This window comes from Haemaphysalis longicornis, unplaced genomic scaffold (assembly GCF_048455015.1).
Source record: "Haemaphysalis longicornis isolate Haplotype H1 unplaced genomic scaffold, Haemaphysalis longicornis Haplotype H1 scaffold_12, whole genome shotgun sequence".
In the NCBI taxonomy this organism is placed as follows: domain Eukaryota; kingdom Metazoa; phylum Arthropoda; class Arachnida; order Ixodida; family Ixodidae; genus Haemaphysalis; species Haemaphysalis longicornis.
Window position 1 is genome coordinate 33,708,664 of NW_027526225.1, and position 20,863 is coordinate 33,729,526.

At 45.0% G+C, this 20,863-nt stretch overlaps 1 protein-coding gene across 3 annotated transcripts in view; it reads right to left on the bottom strand.

Annotated features, from left to right (window-relative positions):
* Window positions 1-20,863, bottom strand: part of LOC144162553 (receptor-type tyrosine-protein phosphatase kappa-like) — a 616,238-nt gene that overhangs the window by 589,302 nt on the left and 6,073 nt on the right. For all 3 annotated transcript variants that reach the window (XM_077693141.1, XM_077693140.1, XM_077693142.1), the window contains exon 2: window positions 7,642-7,773. In XM_077693141.1, the coding sequence (XP_077549267.1) occupies window positions 7,642-7,773 (132 nt within the window). The remainder of the gene's footprint in view (window positions 1-7,641; window positions 7,774-20,863) is intronic.

Below are 20,863 nucleotides of genomic sequence, written 5' to 3' on the forward strand. Positions count from 1 at the left end.
CTGCTTCCCCCTGGGCGACAACAGCCATTGCGGCCTTGTTATCCCCAGCACTGAAAATCATTGGATATAAAAAGACAGAAAACCTCTCTCGGAAATACCACTCCGCTCGGATTTCTTGCTTGGCTTTCTGAACTTACTTTACCTGCAGCAGTCTCTTTGAATAAATACATTGGCAACACCAGCTAATATTGGTAAACATTCAAAACATTATACTCCCATCTAGTAAAACACTAATGCTCTCACTGCCTCGATACCCACCGAAGCTGTCCTTCACCACTTCATGTGGTTTTGCCCCAAATTCAAACTAAATCATATTCACACTCCCTACAGGTGACCCGTGAATTCCTATAGGTCCTCATTTTGTTGGCGCGCCTCGCTTACACTGATCGCTCTATTCTCCACAGATAGTGACCTTTTACGAGAAGTGTAGAGCTGCGAGCCTGCTCCCAACGTCAACCCAGCCCACCCGTACTGAACACCAACCTCTTCGAAGAACACATCAAGGTATTAATGCGCAGCATTCTTTGCCGACTACCCTCACAGCCAGAACCGTGTAACGCCCTGCATTTCTACAAAAAATGCAGATTACGCGGAAGTTTCTTTTTGGAGTGTTATATTAGCGTAAATAAAAATAATTGGTCGGATCGAATTTGGAAAACCCGAGAATAAGAAAAGAGGAAAGAAAACAGTGAAAATGGCAAAATGTGTGACGCCCTGCATTTCCACAAAAATGTAGATTTCGCGGAAGTTCCACCTTTAATCGTTATAATTGCGTAAATGAAGGGATTTCATTGAACAGAATTAGAAAAAAAAACAAAAAATAAGAAGAATATAAAAAGTTAGAGAAAATGATCAACCGTGTAAATGCAATCATTTACGCAAAATGCAGATTCCCAGGAAGTTTTACCTTTATTCGTTACAATCGCATAAATGGAGTAATTGGTCGAGCAGAATGGTGAAAGAACAAAAAAATAAGAACAATACAAAAGGATAGCAAAAATGTCGAACCGTGTAGCCATTCATTTACTCTAAATGAAGATTTCGAGGAAGTTCCACCTGTAATTGTTATATATGTGCATATGAAGATAACTGGTTGAACAGGATTTTGAAAAACCAAAATGAAAAAAATACAAAACGATAGCGCGGAACGGCGAACCGTGTAGCGCCCTTCATTTACAAAAAATGCAGATTTGGCAGAAGTAACACCTTTAATAGTTATAATAGCGTAAATTTACATAATTGGTGGGCCAGAATTTTGAGAAGCCAAACGTAAGAAATAACGTTAGAAAACACGGCAATGGCAAACTGTGTAATGCCCTGCGTTTATGCAAAAATGCAGATACTGCGGAAGTTCCACTTCAATTGTTAAAATAGCGTAAATTGAGATAATTAGCAGGAATGAATTTAAAAAATCAGAAAATTAAAAAATTGCGAAAACAGTGGACAAAACAAACAAACCTTGTAGCGACTTGCATTTCCACAAAGGCTGATTTCGCGGAAGTACAAACTTCAATCGTTATAATAGCGTAAATGGGCATAAATGGTGGGGCAGAATTTTGAAAAACAAAAAATTAACAAAAAAAACAAAGAAAGCAGGAAAAAAGGGAAACCGTGTAACGCCTTGCTTTTCCACAAAGATGCAGGCTTCGCGAAAGTTCCGCCTTCAATTGTTGTATTCGTGTAAATCAAGGTAATTGATGGAACTGAAGTTTGAAAAGCAAAAATGGCGCCCACCTCCACGCGAGGGGAATCCTGTGTAGATGCGACGGAAATTGTGAACCCTGTAACACCCTTCATTTCAACAAACACGCAGATTTGGTGGAAGTAACACCTTCAATCATAAAAATAACGTAAATGGAGATACTTGGTGAGGAGAGTTTTGAAAAACCAAGAATGAGGAAAGAAGAGAGAAAACAGTGAAAATTCTGAACTGTGTAACGCGCTGCATTTTCACTAAGGCAGACCTTGCGGAAGCTTCACTTTTAATTGCTAAATTAGCGTAAATGGAGATAACTGGTCGGAGAGAGTTTTGAAAAAAAAAAGCAGAAAAAGGACAGATAGGAGCCACACTCGAAATGGCGAAATGTGCAACGTCTTGAATTTCCAGAAAAATACAGATTTCGCGGAATTCTAACCTTTCATCGCTCTAATAGTGTAAATGAAGTCAAATAGTAGAAACAAAATTAAAAACTAAAAATAACAAAAATACAAAAAGTTACCGAAAAAGGCAAACCGTGTAATGCCCAACATTTACAGATTTTGCGGAAGTTTCACCTGTAACCGTTATAGTAGCGTAAATTTAAATGATCGATCGAAAGCAATTATAAAACCTGAAAAAAGAAAAATAGAAAAAAATGAGTGAAATTGGCAAAGCGTATAACGCCCGGCATTTCCATAAAAACAGAAATTTAGCCCACATAACACTGTTATCGTTATAATAGGGTCAGACAGAATTTTGTAAAACAAAATTGGACTGAATTTTGTAAAACAAAAATACAAAAAAAAGAAATAACAAAAATGGCGAACAATGTAACAACCTTCAGTTACGCGAAAATTCAGATCTGGCGAATGTAACACCTGTAACCATTCTAATAACGTAGATGGAGATAATTGGTCTCACGGAATTTATAAAAACCAAGAAATTTGGCTCTGAACAACTCACCCTACACAGGGAAGATGTGAATGTACGTAATAATAGAAAATTATCTGAATTTCGGCAGATTTTTTTTGTCGGCAAGTTAATGTGTGAGGTAGCGCTCTTGACGTTTCGGACAGCCTCAAAGGAAGGATGCGGATGTGGGGTCGGATGTTCGATGTAAATTGAAACATATGGAACTTTAGTTTATTGCGGATGTTTTCCATTCAAGAGTCGTACCATGTGGTATATGTAGGGTGTGCAAGGCAAGAATCATTGGGTGTTACGGGGAGGTCCATTATGCCCTGCCGATTGTTGACTGGGTGATGCCTGTACCAGAGCACACAGTTTCTTGGGCCTGCTGGGTTTTGGTGAGCATGTTCAGAATTTTACTTTCGCTTGTGAGTTGAGCTTCGCAGCGAATGGGGTGACAAATTAAGGAATCAGTGACTGTTGTACGGTTCCATAGGGATAAGGCGGTTGGAATGGTCTGGGACTGTCGAGAGAGAGAGAGAGAGAGTGTAAGGAATGGAAGACAAACACAGTGAAGTCGGCCTGATCGTTTAGACTCTGCTACCCCGTGTGAGGGAAAGGAACAAGAAAAAGAGCAAAGATGGAGGGTGACACGTATGATGACTGAGATATAGGGGACGTTATAACTACATACAGAAAATGCCTATACCATTTGCGGTGTATGTATCTGTCGAGGTTGTAAAGCATCCTACGCCACGAGCTGTATTTCTTGGTGAGCGAGGGGTGCTTTAAGACTGATCGGGTGTTTCGCTTTTGGATGGCAGCGTCCACGAAGGGGTTGGGTAGACGTAGAGATAACTGACGATTGTGGAGGGATATATGTATGGCCAATTCCCTAACAGTACAGAAACTGGCCAGATGCAGGTTTACATCGTGCGCAACTGTGTGTGGTTGATATCGTAAGCCTGGGCTCCATAGTTGATTGTATTTAAGGCGATGGTGGCTGCGAGCGTTTCTGTGGCTTTTTGGTTTGCCTTGCCATTGTTGTTGGAGAGGTGTTGAATAGAATAAATTATTGTTTTTTGCAGCGATTTGAGTTTCGGATGCCGAATGTCTGGGCTGCGTTTTACCCTATCGGAACTTCTAGGCGCCGAGTGGGCTATCATGATGCGCTAAGGCTGGCGCCACCACTTAGAGTGCTAGTTTGTAGTCCTGTGGTGGTTTGAAGTGGAATATAGAAATGAGGTCTGTTTTCTTAAGCTAGTTTGAGGTCCATAGAGGTAAGGGAGTTTTTCAGACTAATCGCGGTTGATTCGAGCACTGTTTGCACTGCTTCTGGAAGACGAAAGGTATTTAACTCGGCCCATATGGTAATATCGTCGGCATAAACTTCAAATCGGGCCAGGGAGTCTTGTTCGAGATAGCACGAAACCTTTGCAATGCGTCAGTTAACTAGTACTGGGCTTACTATGAGTCCTTGTGGGACACCCCCAACAAGGCCGAAGACATAGGTCGCCCAGCCAGGTTGAGAGCCTTGAAGCTGTATAGGACGGGATGACAGGAAAATCAGAAATAGGATTTGTGCTGATGCGCTGGGGTTGGTCTGGGAAAGTTACTCAAGGATAGTAGTTTGACAGAACCGAACGTACGCTTTCCGACTATTCAGGGCAAGGAAAAGATAATGTGGTGAGTTGTAAGGTAAGGGTGAATAAGAAGCCGCGTAGAACAAAGAGGCTGTCATCGGTGCGCAGGCTTGGGAAAAAGCCGATTTGAGCTGCATGATAGTATGATTGAACGTATTCTAGGTAATGGGTGAGGTACGCGATTATTTATGAGGTGGTCGATGAGCTTGGAGAACTGTGTTATGGTGAAGTCAGTGCCTATCACGCTGCACGAGGGGTACTAGCGGAGCCACTCTAAATATAAACAGACGTCCCAGTTTCTTACCAAGATCGGAATAATCATGGCCTCTCTCTTACCCCACAGCCCGCTAGCGGCGAGTCGACCATGACGTTGAGGCTGATAGATCATGACGTAGGTGCGCACCTACATCCCGAACCTTCACAGACAGTCACTGTCGAAGCGAACACCAGCGATAGGTAGCGACAATCGTACGTACTCACGAAGTTTATGCCAGTAAGTGATTGATTTGATTGATTGTAGGGTTTAACGCGCCGACGCAACGCAGGCGATGAGGCGCGCCGTAGTGGAGGGCTCCGGAATAATTTTGACCACCTGGGGATCTTTAACGTGCGCCGAAATCTCGCACACACGGGCGTTTTTGCTTTTCGCCTCCATCAGAAAAGCGGCCGCTGCGGCCGGGAATCGAACCCGCGACCTCGTGCTCAGCAGCGCAACGCCTTAGCCACTGAGCCACCGCGGCGGGTTGCCAGTAAGTGTATATTTACAAAATATACATGCGAACTGTACACATGACGTCGTTTGTGTGTGGGAGAGAGTACTCTTTAATGTGGGACAGCGAGGTCACCTCTGCAGCGGCAGTGCTTGCTACGCAAGATGGGGGGATAACAATGCAGTACTAGGAAATGGGACATACTGGGAATGCAACAGTTAGAGAGAAAACAAAAGTCAAATAGAAAATGGAACGCTATGAAATGCTAGGAGAAAACTCTAAAGTCAAGTAAACAAATAGAGCAAATGAAGAAAAGGAAGCCCCAGAGCGCCTAACTACAAAAAGGAGACAAAGCGTACATGGCAACGCAAATTCATGCTGATTTAGCCATGCGCACAATGCAAGTATTACAATGTTTTGTCTAGTCCAGAATGCCGGAAAAAAATGGAGAAAAATATTTGTTCCTGAAGATGAGTAATTGTTGTTGGCCCAGGGTTCAACAAAGTGACACAACTGAAGCCTTACTCCACGTCGTACACGAGGCAGGCAGCTACCCGCTGTTACTCGCGCAGCGGCAAATTGCGGGCATATAGACAAGTGCTCGGTAGCCTCGCGCACAGCACACGTGGGGCACAGTGGCGAATCCTCTCACCCTATCTTGAAATTGAAGCTTCGGGTGTAAGCCACGTTGAGGCGAACACGATTTAGAACACCTTCAGATGGTTCGGTTAGATCGAGTGGTACAAGGAATTTACAGAGATGGTCTATTCCATGCAGAGGTGGATATCCGATGCGAGGGTCCTTCCACTACAACATTTCGTACTTCAAAGATTTCGATAGATAAGGGCACAACCATCCTCGCGAAAGACAGGAAGCTGTGTCGTGTTACGTAGAGAGTGGCCAGTGCTGGCGGCTGCATCAGATATAGTATTTCCTTCTATTTACAAATCACCGCAATCCATTGAAGCCTGATGTCATGGCCCACGCGCACTACCGCTGGGTTGACTTCGCTGATTTCTACACAAGGTGAATGCAGTGGTTGGACAGCATTCTTAGAGCTTGCAAATCACCCCGTGAGTCTAATAAGATCACGCATCACCACGCATGTTGTGTACCAATGAAATAAAGAGCAGCCCTTACAGCCGGTAGCTCAGTAGCGCTGGATGACGTTTTGTTGCTGAGTTTTTTTTCTGATTGTGCAGTGGACCGACGGAATCCACGCGCCAATGGCAGATGATTTTTTGGTCACTGAGCCGCCCGCATAAACGTCCGCATGGTTGGCATACGTGGTAAATATACAGGGTGATCAAACTTAAATCGACGGTTTTTTTTAAATTAGGTGCGTAAATTTATGTGAAAACACCTTTGCTCTAAGGTTCTGCACCAAGGGGGACACATAATTAGGTGTTAAATATTGATGTCGGGGCCTAATTACCTAAATTGAATAATAAGCTTTTTTGGGGCTACATTAAGACACATGTTTGTAATCAAAAGTTATACGCAATTGTTTTCCCTACGCCGTTTCATTTGGCACAATTCTTCTAGCGCACTCAGAATCCGAGATATCGAACTGCGTAGTTTAATTGCCGTTCCATGATTACGCATGCTAGACAGCTAAGACCGGCGCAAAGCTCTTCCCCTCAGTTCTGTGTTTCGATAGCGGTTCCGAGTGCTGCAGATTGCGATAACGCCAGCTAAGACTGAAAGGGTGCCAGTTATCACTTTGCCTTTTAACGACGGTACACAGCAGGCACGTCACAAAAAGGAGGAGCTTTGCGCTGGTCATCGCTGTCTTGTATGCGTAATCATGCGAACGGCAAATAAACTTCGCAGTTCGATATCACCGAGTACGGATGCACTCTAAGAATTCTGCTAAATGAAACTGCGGGGAAACATGATGGCGTCCAACCTTTCAATGCAAACATGCCCGCTTAGTGCAGCCACCAAAAAGGTAATTATTCAATTTTAGTTAATTAAGCCACCGACATCAATAATACCACCTAATTCTGTGTCACCCCGGGCGCCAAACGCTATGCAGAGGTGGAAGTCTTGTAAACTAGGTGACTAATAAAAAAAAACCTGTCGACTAAACTTTGATCAATCTCTATAATCAACAGTGAAAATCTTCAGTGCAGGTGTGGGCGTCTTTTTGCTTATTCCGGGAATTTTTTTATTATATTCCATTGTGCGACCATCCACGTTGGCAATAGTGGCTTGACAGGTCGCTGAAAATTTGCTGGAAGCAAGTCTCTTTCATGCGGTGCAGTGATGGCTGCCAGAGGATGCGCATGGCACCGAGTGCTATGGTGTGGAGACGTTCGAAGACACTCTTGATGTTGAAGCACTGACTCAGAACGGAACAGAGCTTCCCGCAAAGTTGTCTTGACTTATTACTTCGGTATTCGAATGTGAGGCGTTGGCCACTGATTTGTTTGATAATACTGCAAACAAGCCGGCTTTAACGTAAAATGGACGTTTCGTAACTTACTCACATTGCGGTAAAGATATATTCATCGATGTTCATTACAGGTATGTATGTGCGTTCACCCAGCACCATACTTCATATTACGCGCGACCATTTACGTTGGTCCCTAATTAAACGGAGCAAGAATTTGCTCATTGTGGAGGCAAGTTTACACAATCGGAGCTAATGCCGTTACAACAAAATTTCCGTACTCACGTTTCTCGCAAGTCTCTCCTTGAAAGCCCGGTGGACAGATGCACGCCCCTGTGATGTCATGGCACACTCCGCCATTTTGGCAAACTGGGCAGGAGATGTTGCAACTTGGGCCATATATGCCGTGAGGACAGGCTGAAACACAAGAACGCTACATGCTTTGCTTGTTTTTTTATATATTCAGAGTAGCTAAAGCTCTTGTTAACAAAATATACGTGCGTGGTCCGGAGTAGTTAGACACGAAATAAAAGTATTTTGCTACATTTTTCTCCGGGGTACAGAGAAACTATATAGTAGGGCTTTTAAGGTCGAGAACTGGGCCAGTTGGTATACATTCATTCTGAGGGAGCAGCGCAAACTAGACAGGACAAAGGGTAGGACAAAGCGCTCGTGTTGTGTCCTACCCTTTGTCCTGTCTAGTTTGCGCTGCTCCCTCAGAATGAGTAGGGCTTTTGTCTTAGTTGAACTATTAAACTGTCCTGCTTCAGGTCAAGGGGAAGCGGAAGATGGGGGGTCATGACGATGAATAATCTTTTTTGGTTGGATTTGTGGAGGAAATACGGAAAAAGCAACAAAAATTGCGCCCACCTCCCCGCGAGGGGAACCCTGTGTAGATGCGACGCATCGTGGGATTCACTTGGTGTTTCCGTTGGATTGATTCTGAAATCGCGTGAAATGTGTCGTGAACGCGAGTGATTATTATGTTTAATGATTATTTTAGATGCGACTGCATCTCATTCACTCGCCTTGTCCATGCAGCGTCGGCGTTGTCGTCGTCCACCCATCCTCCATTGTCTTCGACGCGCGAGCTGCGCTCTCCGCCGCTCACCCCCTCTCCTCTCCTATTCCCCTCTCTCGTCCACACCCCTCCCCCTACACTGTAAAAAATTAATAGTTAGCGGCGCCCGGTTTCGATCCCACGACCCTGTGGGCAGAACGCGAGGTACATGGTGCTCTTCCCACTGCGCCACAAAAGCGAGACTGAATCAAATGCAACGAACGCGCCTTATATCCTTGACTCATTCAAGCTACGTCAAGAAGCTACTGATACAACGCATGATGGGGCAATGATTAACACTTGCAATAAAAGAAAAGAAACTCCCACTTACAGCAACAATAATGGAGTAAAGGTCGTTGCGACAGCGAAGCCCCAAGCATACCACTTAGAGAGATTGACCAAGATTGGCCATTAAAACATAATAATAATCATAAAACATAGTAATCATACGCGTTCCCGACACGTTTCACTCGATTTCAGAATCAATCCAACGGAAACACCCAGTGAACCCCATGATGCGTAGCACCTACAAAGGGTTCCCCTCGCGGGGAGGTGGGTGCAATTTTATGTTTTAATGGCCAATCTTGGTAAATCTCTCTAACAAGTATGCTTGGGGCTTCACTGTCGCAACGACCCTTACTCCATCATTGTTGCTGTAAGTGAGAGCTGTTTTCTTTTATTGCAAGTGATAATCATTGCCCCATCATGCGTTGTATCAGTAGGGTCAAGGATATCAGGCGCGTTCGTAGCATTTGATTCTGTCTCGGTTTTGTGGCGCAGTGGAAAGAGCACCATGTACCTCGCGTTCCGTCCAAAGGGTCGTGGGATCGAAAACGAGCGCCGCTAACTATTATTTTTTTTATAGTGTAGGGGGAGGGGTGTGGACGGACAACGCCGTGTGAAGGAACAAGGCGAGTGAATGAGATGCAGTCGCATCTAATATCAGTGCCATTCCTCTTTGTGAAGGTTGGTTACCAGCAGCACTGTTTGTGGGTTACCGGGAAAGCATTAGCCGGGGCTTCAGCAACCCGAAGTCTTCCGTTTCCGCCTCGCGGTGTCCGAAGACCTGGCTTGTACGGCACTTACGCTGGTGTTACGGTGCCCGATCGTCGTCGGTAGTTTCATTCTGCCGCCCCTGTTTCCATTGCCGCTAGGCTCACGCAGACGTTCTTGAAGCACGCTGTGTTTCCTCGTTGCGTGCAACACGCGTCCTACCCATATCTCTGCCGTAAAGCAACTGCAATAACGTCGCTGGCGATCTATGACGCTAAAGTAAAAAGACAGACGCATTGGTTTCGTACACAATGACATTTATTTTCTACATCTCTACGCACTGTCCCACAAAGGCACACAATGTGCCTTTGTTTAGTTTGCTAGTTTGTACACTGTATCAAGCCCCAAGTCCAGGTTGCAACACGCAAGCGTTCCGCAAGCCCACATGAAACGCTTCGCTGACTGGTACCGTATTCGGAAAATTTGAGGCCAATTGAAGGCGGGAGAAGAGTCGGCGAAGTTAACATGGGCACAAAGGAAATAAAATCAACAGAAACGTTTTACATACAACGTAAAACTTCGGTGTAGGAAGCACTGGGTGAACACACAGCAGTCAGAAGCACGACCACACATCTGCGAAGGTTTTTGCGTCTAAGAAATGCAATTGCTAGACGTGAGATATTATGGAAATTTGGGGGACGCTTCCTGCAAGAGCGCTACACAACAAATAGTCACCTAAGCGGTTCGAAATGCTAAAATACTAAAAGTGCAAACTGGTTATTCGTTATATACCTCATATTTCCTTCGCCGGCAGCGGTGGTCCGTGGCCAAGTGCTCTGGAGCGCTATTTTTGTTATTTTGCAAGTTGCAAGTTCGAACCGTCTAGAATACACTCTTTTTTATACGTTGCTTTTTTCGTTTTCGGGAAATGTTTTCTATACTGAGTTCACCATTTTCGGGCAGTAACGTTCACTGCTCCACGAACGAGGAAGCAGAACACGCGCAGACTGACACTGACGTGCTAGCGAGTTCTCGTTAGCGTGCTGTTGTCATAAGCACCGACTGCTTTTGGGCAGTGGATGCAGGCCAGAATCGGTGGACCCTTGGCCTGGTGTGAACACGCTTTTTACGATACAGGCATGAGTGAGGCAAGCTCCAAATATGGTGGTAAAGTGCATGACATTTGAGCGTCAGCGGTGACGCAGAGGGCGTTCATCCACTGCGTAGGCCTTGTCTAGTGATTGCTACTATTCCAAGCCGTCCTGGGAGGCTTATCTGAGGCGTATTACAACCCCCAACACTACAGAAGCGCGGTATGGCGATTATTGAGATATCGAGGATGCCCATTCAAAGATAACTTCGGATGCAAGTACGGTGTTTCACACAACCGCAACCAAAACGTTTTTGAATGCTATTCTTCGACATCGTCCATTCACGAAGCACCTTTCCTTGACGTCACTATGGTTAGTTGGTGAGGCCGCCGCAAACCGCGCATGGTAGTTTTTCTTCTTTCAGGTCTTATAAAATAAATACACCTTATCACCTGTAAAAACGATGAAAAGTGTGTTTATTTGAGCCAGTCTGCGCAATGCAAGCAGAAACGGGAGCATGACAAATTCTTTTCACTGTCCGTTTAATTTTGATGTGTATGTCCTCGGTCGGTGTGTGTGAGCTGAAGCCGTACATGGTACTTGGAAAATTATCATAATCTTCAAGTCATGGTGGGAGGCAATTTTGTATAATATTTTCAGATACTTTTTCCACACAGGGCGTTATGGAAATACATCTTAGGTTCGCTGCTGCAAATGGCTTCTTGCAGGCTTTGGAATGAGTGTTATATCGGCATGCTTGCACTGAGAGGGTATTTTTCTCTTCATCCAATGATTATTAATGTAATTTATTAGAGCTTTTGAAGCTTCACTTTCTAGATTTGGGACGAGCTTATTTGTGATTTTGTCTTTTCCCGGTGTTGTGTTCCGTGTGAGGTTTCAGACTGCGGCTTCAATTTCGGCTTCGATGAAGGGCGCGTCCAATTCGGGGCTGGCGTCACCCGTATACGATCGTAAAGGCTGCACAATTTGGGTACAATTTTTTTTTATGGTTTCTGAAGATCGTACAGAAATTTCGCCTCTGTTCCAGGATAGTTATGAATAAGTTGCCCTAACTGTTGGGCTGTGGCGGATTTTGACTCTGTGGCTGATTTGGAAAAAAAACGTTCCTGCGTTTTTGAAGCCGCCCCTTTCCATAGGGGCGATTTCCGGTGGAAGCCGGGTGAACTTCCCGAGCGTTGTAGTCCCGCTCAAGGGTCGAGCGCCAGGAAGGGGAGTCGCTTGTACCTCTTTTACCAGTAGGTGCCTGGCGCCACCAACGCACACGAATGCACATGGTGCCTTCCACAGCCACGGTAGACCTTCAACTCACAACCACCTGTGGCAGGACATGCCGCCAGACTCTTTCATCCCCGGCAATGGCGCGGCGTGGCATGAGGTCCGGGGTCCCCATCATATGGACAAGGGTCAGCGGCCCCTCGAAAGGGTAAAGGCAGCTTTCCAGGCGTGGATTCTCCTTTCAAAGTTCCGCATTCTACCAGGGACGCCTGTACCCGTTAAAGAAACCGGTGGGCGCCCGGCGGTTGCAGGATTCGAACCCAGTACGTCCCGCATACGAGGCGAGTGCTCTACCTCTGAGCCATTGCTGCGGTTATTGTGTACAAAACTGGGCCCAGTTTTGATGTCTTAGAGTTCTAGCATAATCGGCGGCTTCCTGCTTCAATTTGGCTATTCTGAAACGAAATGTTTGGTTTGATTTACGTTTTTTTTTTCGTTTGGTAAACCCTCTTTGGGCCTCCCACATGTGCAAAAGATCCCAATCTACAGCAGGGCAATATTTCATGAGAAGCAATTGGTGTGTTTGTTGCAGAACAATTTCTACCATTCTTTGTGTGCCATCTTCATTTGATTGAATGGAACTCGTTGGGAGAATTCACGGAATTTCTGCCAATCTTTTGTGATTGGGTGTGATGACGCGTAATTTGTAACTGAATGACGTAAAGGTGACTGGGCAACGTTTCTGAGAGGCATTCTCATAGAGTGTCTTTCATGCCATGCGTTAAAGTGATATCCGGGGTTGTATCTCAAGAAACACTATTCACTAGCCTGATCGGAGTGTCCGGAGCATTGCACAAATGTACGCTATTACTTCATATTGCATCGTAAAGTTTCTGTCCTTTTTGTTGTCCTTTTGATAGCCCCAAGTTGTATGTTGAGCATTGCAGTCTTCAATTATGATCCAAGCGTGCCCTCATGTGCGCTGTTTGACGGTTTTAAAAAGGCGGGTATCTCACCTAGGAAAGCCATCGGAGGGCCATATATATTTACTAGGAACATGCTATTGGGATTTTGCTTCGGCGGGGGTAGCTCAAAAAAGGTGAGGGGATGATTGCGGGCAGAGTGTGCACTTGCGGAGCTTTACTTGCCTGGACAAGTGTCGCTGTCCTTTATTATTAATTTGTGGTGTATGTTGGCTAGCCTTGGAGGCGATCTTTGTCCATCTCTGTTTCTTGTAACGAAATACGATGAACGAATGTTGGGACGCGTAGAAAGACAGCAATGCGTGCTTCCGGCGATATCAACGACAGTTCCATTTCTAAATCTTCTTTCCCCTTTCTTTGTTCTCCTTTCTTCGTTGAGCTACTAGGGGGCACGGGCGCAGCACCAACGGCGACGCACTCAACCATGTTTTTTTCAACATGTAAGCATTGCTTGCATTTGTCGTTTCATGGCTGCCATTGGTATCCTCATGTTCTGCCTGCTCGTGCTCACTACCGGGAAATGGGATTGGAAACAACCACTACGCTTGCATGCAGTTCCTGGATATCGTGACAACACACGTTTCGTCGACCCCGGAACGCGGATGCAACTCGACCACCGGTTTTCTGCCCAAATTTTAACGACACAATTTTCTCCGGCTACATAAACGAGGCGCATCCATCGGCAGGCTTTAGTGGGAACGGCAGCAGGGCCAGGGGCGGCACACTCTAAGTTTTTCTTCAACATCCAGGTTTGTAACAAGTATTCATTAAACGCCAGAAAAAATGATAACCTTTTTTTGCTGCTGTTCACTTGCCCACGGGTGTTTTGTAAGACGGTTGCTGAGTGTTTTTGATGGCGCCTTTGTTGCGCTCTTCAGGCGACATAGAAAGAAATCCCGGGCCTACTACTCGGTCTGACGCACAGTTAGAGATTGGGTCATCGCGCCATAACTGTGATCAACAGATAAAAAATGTGTTTCAACAGCTCAAAGACATTCATGTACGGAGAACGCAAAGCTCCAAAAATCAAGCTGAATTAGTTAAACAAGTAAAAATATTAAAACTGGCAAAATTAGAACCGGCCAAACAGGGAGATGGGGAGATAGAGGGGGAACACTTTCTACCAGACTTCTGAATGGCGACCACCTTCGCGATTATTTATCTAGTTGGGAGAGTAGAAGTGTCAAGTGATTGTTGAAAAACGTTATATAATATGGTGGAACTTAGTTCTATGGTATTTCTTAAATATTTGGTATTGATAGAATCGCAACAACGTGAGGAATGATTGCTTAGTTTGTTAATAAGAGAAGCGATACCAGGGACATCAACTACTGTTGGTGGCATAGGGAGGTAATTGTAGGAAAGGGTAGTCGGTAGCGGAATGTCTGATGTTTTAGAAAAAACTGGTGGAAAATGTATGGTTAGGGACGGTCGTACATTGATTTATGGGAACTGCGTCACCGAACGAGTCCTTCCGTAAGATGGAATTTTCTTTCCGGGAATTCGTGAACGCCAAAACTTTTTACATTTGTTTTTAAGCAGGATGGAAAGTTCGGCAAGTTGGTAACATTGTTTTTAATATGGATGGCAGTACGTTAGAAATTAAGTTAGCTTTGATGTGGTCGAGTTCTCTTACTTAATCACTAGATGCGGGTTTTTTAAGTGGTACTTCGTGCGTTTGTTGGTGAAAATTTAGCTGAACGAAAAAGGCGTTTTTTCTTCTTAGACATGCGTTTGATAGCGACGTTATACCATGGTAATTGTGCATTACTAGCAATGGTTTGGGTTGGAACGGGCTTTAAGGTGACGCGATTAACTTGACCACCAAACATATCCCATTTATACGGAACGTAGCAGTTGTTAAAATCGGTCGGAAGACGTCAAGAAATTCGTACAAGTCACTTTTGATCGCGTCGAACTTGGCTTTTCTGTAGTCGAAAATCGTTTTAAAGCAAAGCTTTTTACTTGTACCCACGAAGTGATCTTTCGCGACCGTTGGTGTCAACAGAAAACTCCCGCGAACAAATAAAAGAATTTTCTGAAACCGCGTGGAATAGAACTTGGAAATAATTGATTAATAAAGCCAGAGCCCGCTGTCTTACCGATTTAGCAACGAGCCCACGCGGAAACGGGGACGACAACTGGTGCACTCATAAAATCACATCCTCGGGTATAACCTCTGCATTCTTGTTCAATGCAACGCGATAGCGCTTAGCAGAAGCTCATACCAAGCGATGCCAACTTACTTCTAGTACGCCAACGTGCTTAAAGCCTGTGACCTCCAGTGTTCACGTAAAATATTTCAGCTCCTTGTCGTCCGCCTTCACCCGAAACGACACCTCAAAGAACACATGAAAATACTCCTTGATGGCCAGGCCATCACAACAAGCACCAGAATCAAGATCCTGGGCCTACATCTTCAGGCCAACGCCAAGATTGACGTATCCTTGCAGCGCTTTAACACAGTCAAATCAATAGAACCATAAACATGATCAGGTGAGTTGCGACCAAGAAGCGATGCCTCAAGGGATCCGATACCTTTCGATTAGCTCAAACTTTACCCTCTCGAGAATCACTTACGTCAACCTCCTGTCTTCTTCTCGGCAAGGAGGACATAAAGATGTTTCATATAATGATTGGAAAGGCTGTTGAACAAGCCATTGTTCTTCCCATGGGTGCGTCCACAGAGAGGCTGTTCAGCACGGGGGTCTACAACACGGTTGAAGAGCTCATAGAGGGCCATATTTATATCCAGAAGCTCCGCATCAGCAGAACTGTGGCGGGCGGCCACATCCTTCAGCAGATTCGCTGGCCTGCACAGATTGTCACTCCGCTTGATGTACTCCTGGACTTTTGGCGACAAGAGCTAAAGATGCTCTCTTTCCTTAGAAATATGAACCCCTCACACAAACAGGGTCGCCGAAACGCACGGGCTCAAGCGCTCAACACGAGCCTCGGTAGGGATCATGCAGTTATCTACACAGACGCCTCCCAACATTGAGGGCAGCAGTACGCCATCATCGTGGCTACCTCCAGAACCAACCTCCTTGCTCGTGCCTCACTCAAGACCGAAGACATGACGGCAGCAGAAGGTACAGCATCGCCTTGGGTCTCACTCAACCAGGATTTCGTAAGGTAGTCACCGATTCCCAACAAGCCTACCGGAATTACAATTCGGATTTGGTGTCCCGACCTGCCCTGCGTGGGCTGAACAAAAAATCCCCAAATGATTCCATTCAGCTCATTTGGACACCCGCTCACGCTTCCATGGAGGGCAACGAGTACACCCACCTAGCCTGCGCTTTTGCCCCTCGTGCAATGGAGCTGCACGAGGGGAGTCACCCGCTGGTCTCATTCAGGGACATAACCCAGTATTATCCCCTTCTGAGACAGACCCTACCTTCACCTTACCCTGAGCTTTCCATACAACAACAAACGAACCTAGGGCTCATACAATCCTCCTCCTTCCCACACCCGGCGCGTCTTCACTTAATGCACCCGAATCGCTACTACGCTGAATGTAAATTTTGCTCAGAAGTAGGAACACCCTGCCACATAATCGGGGTGTGCGGCTTTAGCCCTCAGCACCCTCCTCTCCTTCCATCAACTACCGAGCAAGAGCAAAGGGAGATGCTGCTGTCCAGCCCCTCTCTGCCTACCCAGCTTCAGCTCGTGGACACAGCACAGGTGGCGCGGACTGAATATGGGCTACAGTGAAGAAAGAAGCACTCCAGTGGGCCGCATACTGGGCCGTTCTGAAATCTGAATAGAGGTATTTCCTCCGACTCCTGGCCTCCTGCTCCTCCTCTCTGCCACCGATTTCTTCGCTTCCCTCCGTGACGGCCGAGACGGTGAAGTGAGATCGTCAAACACCGGTTTTCAGCTTTAGTTAATTTTATAAAAAAAGAGTATACACTCATGTGCTACACCAATACAACTCAACCAATCACCGTTAGTGCATCATGCATTAATTTAACCTTACTAAGAACATCGCTTTGAAATTATAGAGAGTGTGGTTGAGTGCATTTCACATCTCTCTGGTTTCACTATTTGTAGAGCGACGTGTGTGAATTTAAGCTACGTCGCATGGGTAATCCTAGTGGGTGCCGTTACATCTTTGCTTTCCAACCACATTCACAGGGCGGATTGGAGCTAATTTTTTTCTTGATGTAGTGCGTTTTGGAAGGGGGGAGGTGAGGCGTTTATGTCAAAGAAGAGCAGTAAGTGGTTACCAAGACCTGCTAACCAAGTAATGGTTGAAGCATAGTCTGGGTGGGTAGTTAAAATCTGATCAAGCGTGTTTGTAGTGTTAGATAACACTTGAAATCACCAAGATAGAGCAATGGATATGGTGGAAATCAACTAATAACTATATTGACAGCGTCAGTCAATTCATTTACGAATGTAGAGGATGAAGATGGCGAGCGGTAGCACACACCTATGATTGTGCGCTTTGTTTTACAGAAGAAATGCGGGAGGTGTGCAGGAAAAAATTCAGCTCGGGCCACTTGTGCGTAATCCGGCACTTCAACATCGACTTGCTGACAAGCGAGCGGTCAGCTGTTGAAAAATACTTGCATGCCCTTTCCTAATTCGGTATTGAGCCTCTTATCTGGGAACCCACAATGGAGGAGTTCCTAAAAGATAATCTCACCCGTTCATGATTGATCATGCCAACTTGCGAGAATCCGATTTTTCTTGTGCGGTAGGGGCTGTAATTTGCAGAAATTAGCTGATCACTACTTCTTTGTAGATCAGTTAACCACATACAACTCTTTACAATCACATCATACGCATACTGTCACCATCTTAGACAAAAAAAATTTGACAAACGAATCGCTAGGTTTGACTGGAATTTTTGTATTCTAGATAATAACAATGCCACTGCATATGATAATTTTGTTCGCCCGTTAGGTCAGATGAATGAGGCGTATAAAAAACGGTAGTAATAAAAAAACGAAGGGCTGGGCATCAATGGAATATCCCTGGTGTTTAGGCACTGATAAAAGAAAAAAATGCTTTGGCGAGATGTCGCCAAGCCCCTGACAATAAAGCGCTGCGCGACGAGTTCCGTACGGTGAGAAATAGAGTGACTCCGCAGATTCGTTTGTGAAAGAGGCCATTCTGTACCAAACACTTCAAAGCGTCTAGTCGCAATATGACTAAAACGTTGTCCTTAGTAAATGAATTGCGAGGTAACCAACGCCTGTCTACAAAAAGCACAATAGAACACAACTTTGGTTCCGCTACTTCCGACCTGGCCAACAAATTCAATAAATCGTTTTCATTGGAACAAAACGGTCCAGTCCAGTGTGCAAGTAACGATATACTCCCAAATCTTGTGTCATCGTTCGCATTTATCCCGTTTTTGACAGAGCCTGATCTCCTTTGCATAGTGACTAGTTTAAGCCGCAACAAATAATTAGGGCCTGATAACATAGGCATAGGTAATCTCTGCGGAAATATTGGGTAATTAAAAGGAGTTATTTTTTTTATACGGAACAACATAATTGAACATTGCTCTTGACCAGACAGTCTAAAGAGCGCACGCGTGGTTCCCCGCTATAAGCGGCAAAAAAGGACCCCCTTCAAACTACCGCTCTATTTCACTTCTATCTTGTTTTTCGCAAATTTTCGAAAAGCACATGTTGGGTGTCATGACTTCCTATGTAACAAAACATGGGTTACTGAGTGCACATCAATACGGGTTCATCTGCGGCGCGGGCACGCAGGTGTTACTTGAAAAGTTGTCTGATACCCTTCACAACAGCATAGATCAGAATGAGGTTTCGTTTGGGTAATTTCTTGATGTTAAGAAAGCATTTAATACTGTGAACCATTGTATATTCTGTACTAAATTATACCGCTATGGCTTCCGTGGACCATTTCCATCTCTGCTCCAAAATTACCTTCGGGATCATTCTCAAGTGGTGTCACTTGATCGGTGCTGAGTTTTAGTATCAGGATTAAGAGAGATGCCCCGCAAGAGTCTGTCTTGTCACCTCCTCTTTTAAATGCAGAGCATTTCAGTAACTCACGATGTCACCCGCGTTGCGTCCGTAGTCCGCACCGTCGTTGTCCCTACTATATAAAAAAATTATAATCCGTCGCCAGGTTTCGATCCCTCGACCCTGCGGGCGGGACGCAATGTACGCAACGCTCTACCTACTGCGCCACAAAGCCGACACAGAATGGAACGCTACGGATACGCCTTACATCCTTGACTCATTCAAATTACTGCTGACGAGCGCTCTCTCGTCAGCAGTTGCCACAAGTGCAACAACATTCACGTGACGCAAACTACTTAACGTCGTGCGCCCCAGGAAATGCTCTGCATTTGATCGTAACCCTCGCGAGGGGGATGTTGACGCTACCTCTTGCAAAGACCGAGTAGAACCGCCGAGAACAAGGTCCCACGAGCGGCGCGCGCGCCATGGACTGGTGGCGCCATCTGTCAGATGCGACGCGAACTACTATCAAGGCAGTGCGAAAAACGAACGCGCGAAATACAAACTTTTTAATTTGTATGTAATGACTGAGCTGCTGTTGTTAAAACTTCGAACATTTATCAATACGCTGATGACATCCTGCTGGTATCTCGTAACTCTGTTTATTCTCTCGCTCTCGCAAATCTTCAAGACGATACCAGAAAGGTAGCGGATTGGTTCGAAGAAAATTTAACAACAATCAACTCTGTAAAAAGTCGGCTAGTTTGTTTCCGAAATCGACAGAAACCACTGCCGAACGAGTGCTTCATTACAATACACTCATCAAATTGTGCATCCTGTTCTCTTGCCCGTATTTTCTGTGTCGAGTGCGTTAAATGCCTAGGCGTACATTTTGATGGGGATCTTTCGTGGAACACACACATGACTCACATATGTAAAAAGCTTAGTAGTTCTGCCTGTAAGCTGTACAAGTTAAAAGTGTTTCTGCTTTTTTCTGTTAAAAAAATACTAGGTCAAACTTTGGCCTATAGTGTTCTTCGTTATGGCGTGTGCTGTTTTTTCAACTGCTCCGCTACCTGGAAAATAAGAGTTAACAGCATTTTAACAGTATTTTAAAAAACCTCGCCAAGAGCTTCTTTATAAGTAACACGTGCCGGATTTGGACAGTATATTTAAGGCAAGTGGTTTACGCCATTCGATACATTGTTTAAGCAAATCGTCGTGCTAAAATATTTCTGGTGTACGGATTACCGAGCTCCCACTGCTAAACCTATACCTCTGTACCACATACCTCGATATATGACGCCAAGGGTCCGTACCCAATACGGAATGGCTGCGCGTTCACATTATGTTCCTGCTATCCTGGACAAATTGCCTGACGAATTGTTTTCTTCAACAACGCGGAAACACTTGCGTGCTGCTATGGTAGCATTAGAAATATGATGAAGTAGGTATCTGTATGCAGTGATTGGTAGCTACTTCTTTGTTCTCTAACTGTTTTCTTCAGATGAGGAAAATGCCACCCATGTAGCTTAAACCCATGTTGATTTATTGGATCTGTTTGTCTGTTTGTCTTCGTGTCTTCCGTTTTTGGGTTGTTTGTTTTCCTTTTTTCTTTCCTCCCTTTATTTTTTGGTCTTCTCTCTTTTTATTTCACCATTTTTATTCTTATGTTTATCTCTTTTTCTGGTTTGCTTGTCTTTTTTTGTACCTTCCTATTCAGGTAGCACTGTCAACGAGTGTTTTTTACAGAAGTGAAGGCCTTTGCTGCCGGGCGACGCCACACAGGCCCACCTGCAGGCTTTGGCGGCCCCATTTTGCTTCTTTATGTACTCTGTGATAATCATCAAAGTGTCACTATTTTGATATCATCGAGCGTTCTTAGGTAAAAGACCACTTCTAACTCGCTCCGCACATAAATGATAGACGAATTAATATCTCTTGAAACAGCTAATAAAGCTTCGCCACTTCGGCGCTCCGCCCTTTCGCATCGATACACTGTAAAATGTGACGCGTACACAAAAATTTCAGAATCCCGTACACACGCAGGAAGCCAAGTTTCGGTTAGTGCTGTTATGTGTGCAGAACATGTGTCTATTGCACTGGATAATGAATTGGGTTATTTCAAAATGCTTTGTATATTAGTGAATAGTAAAGGAACACGAGGCGTTGTTGCTCGACCACGGCCCCTGGCGT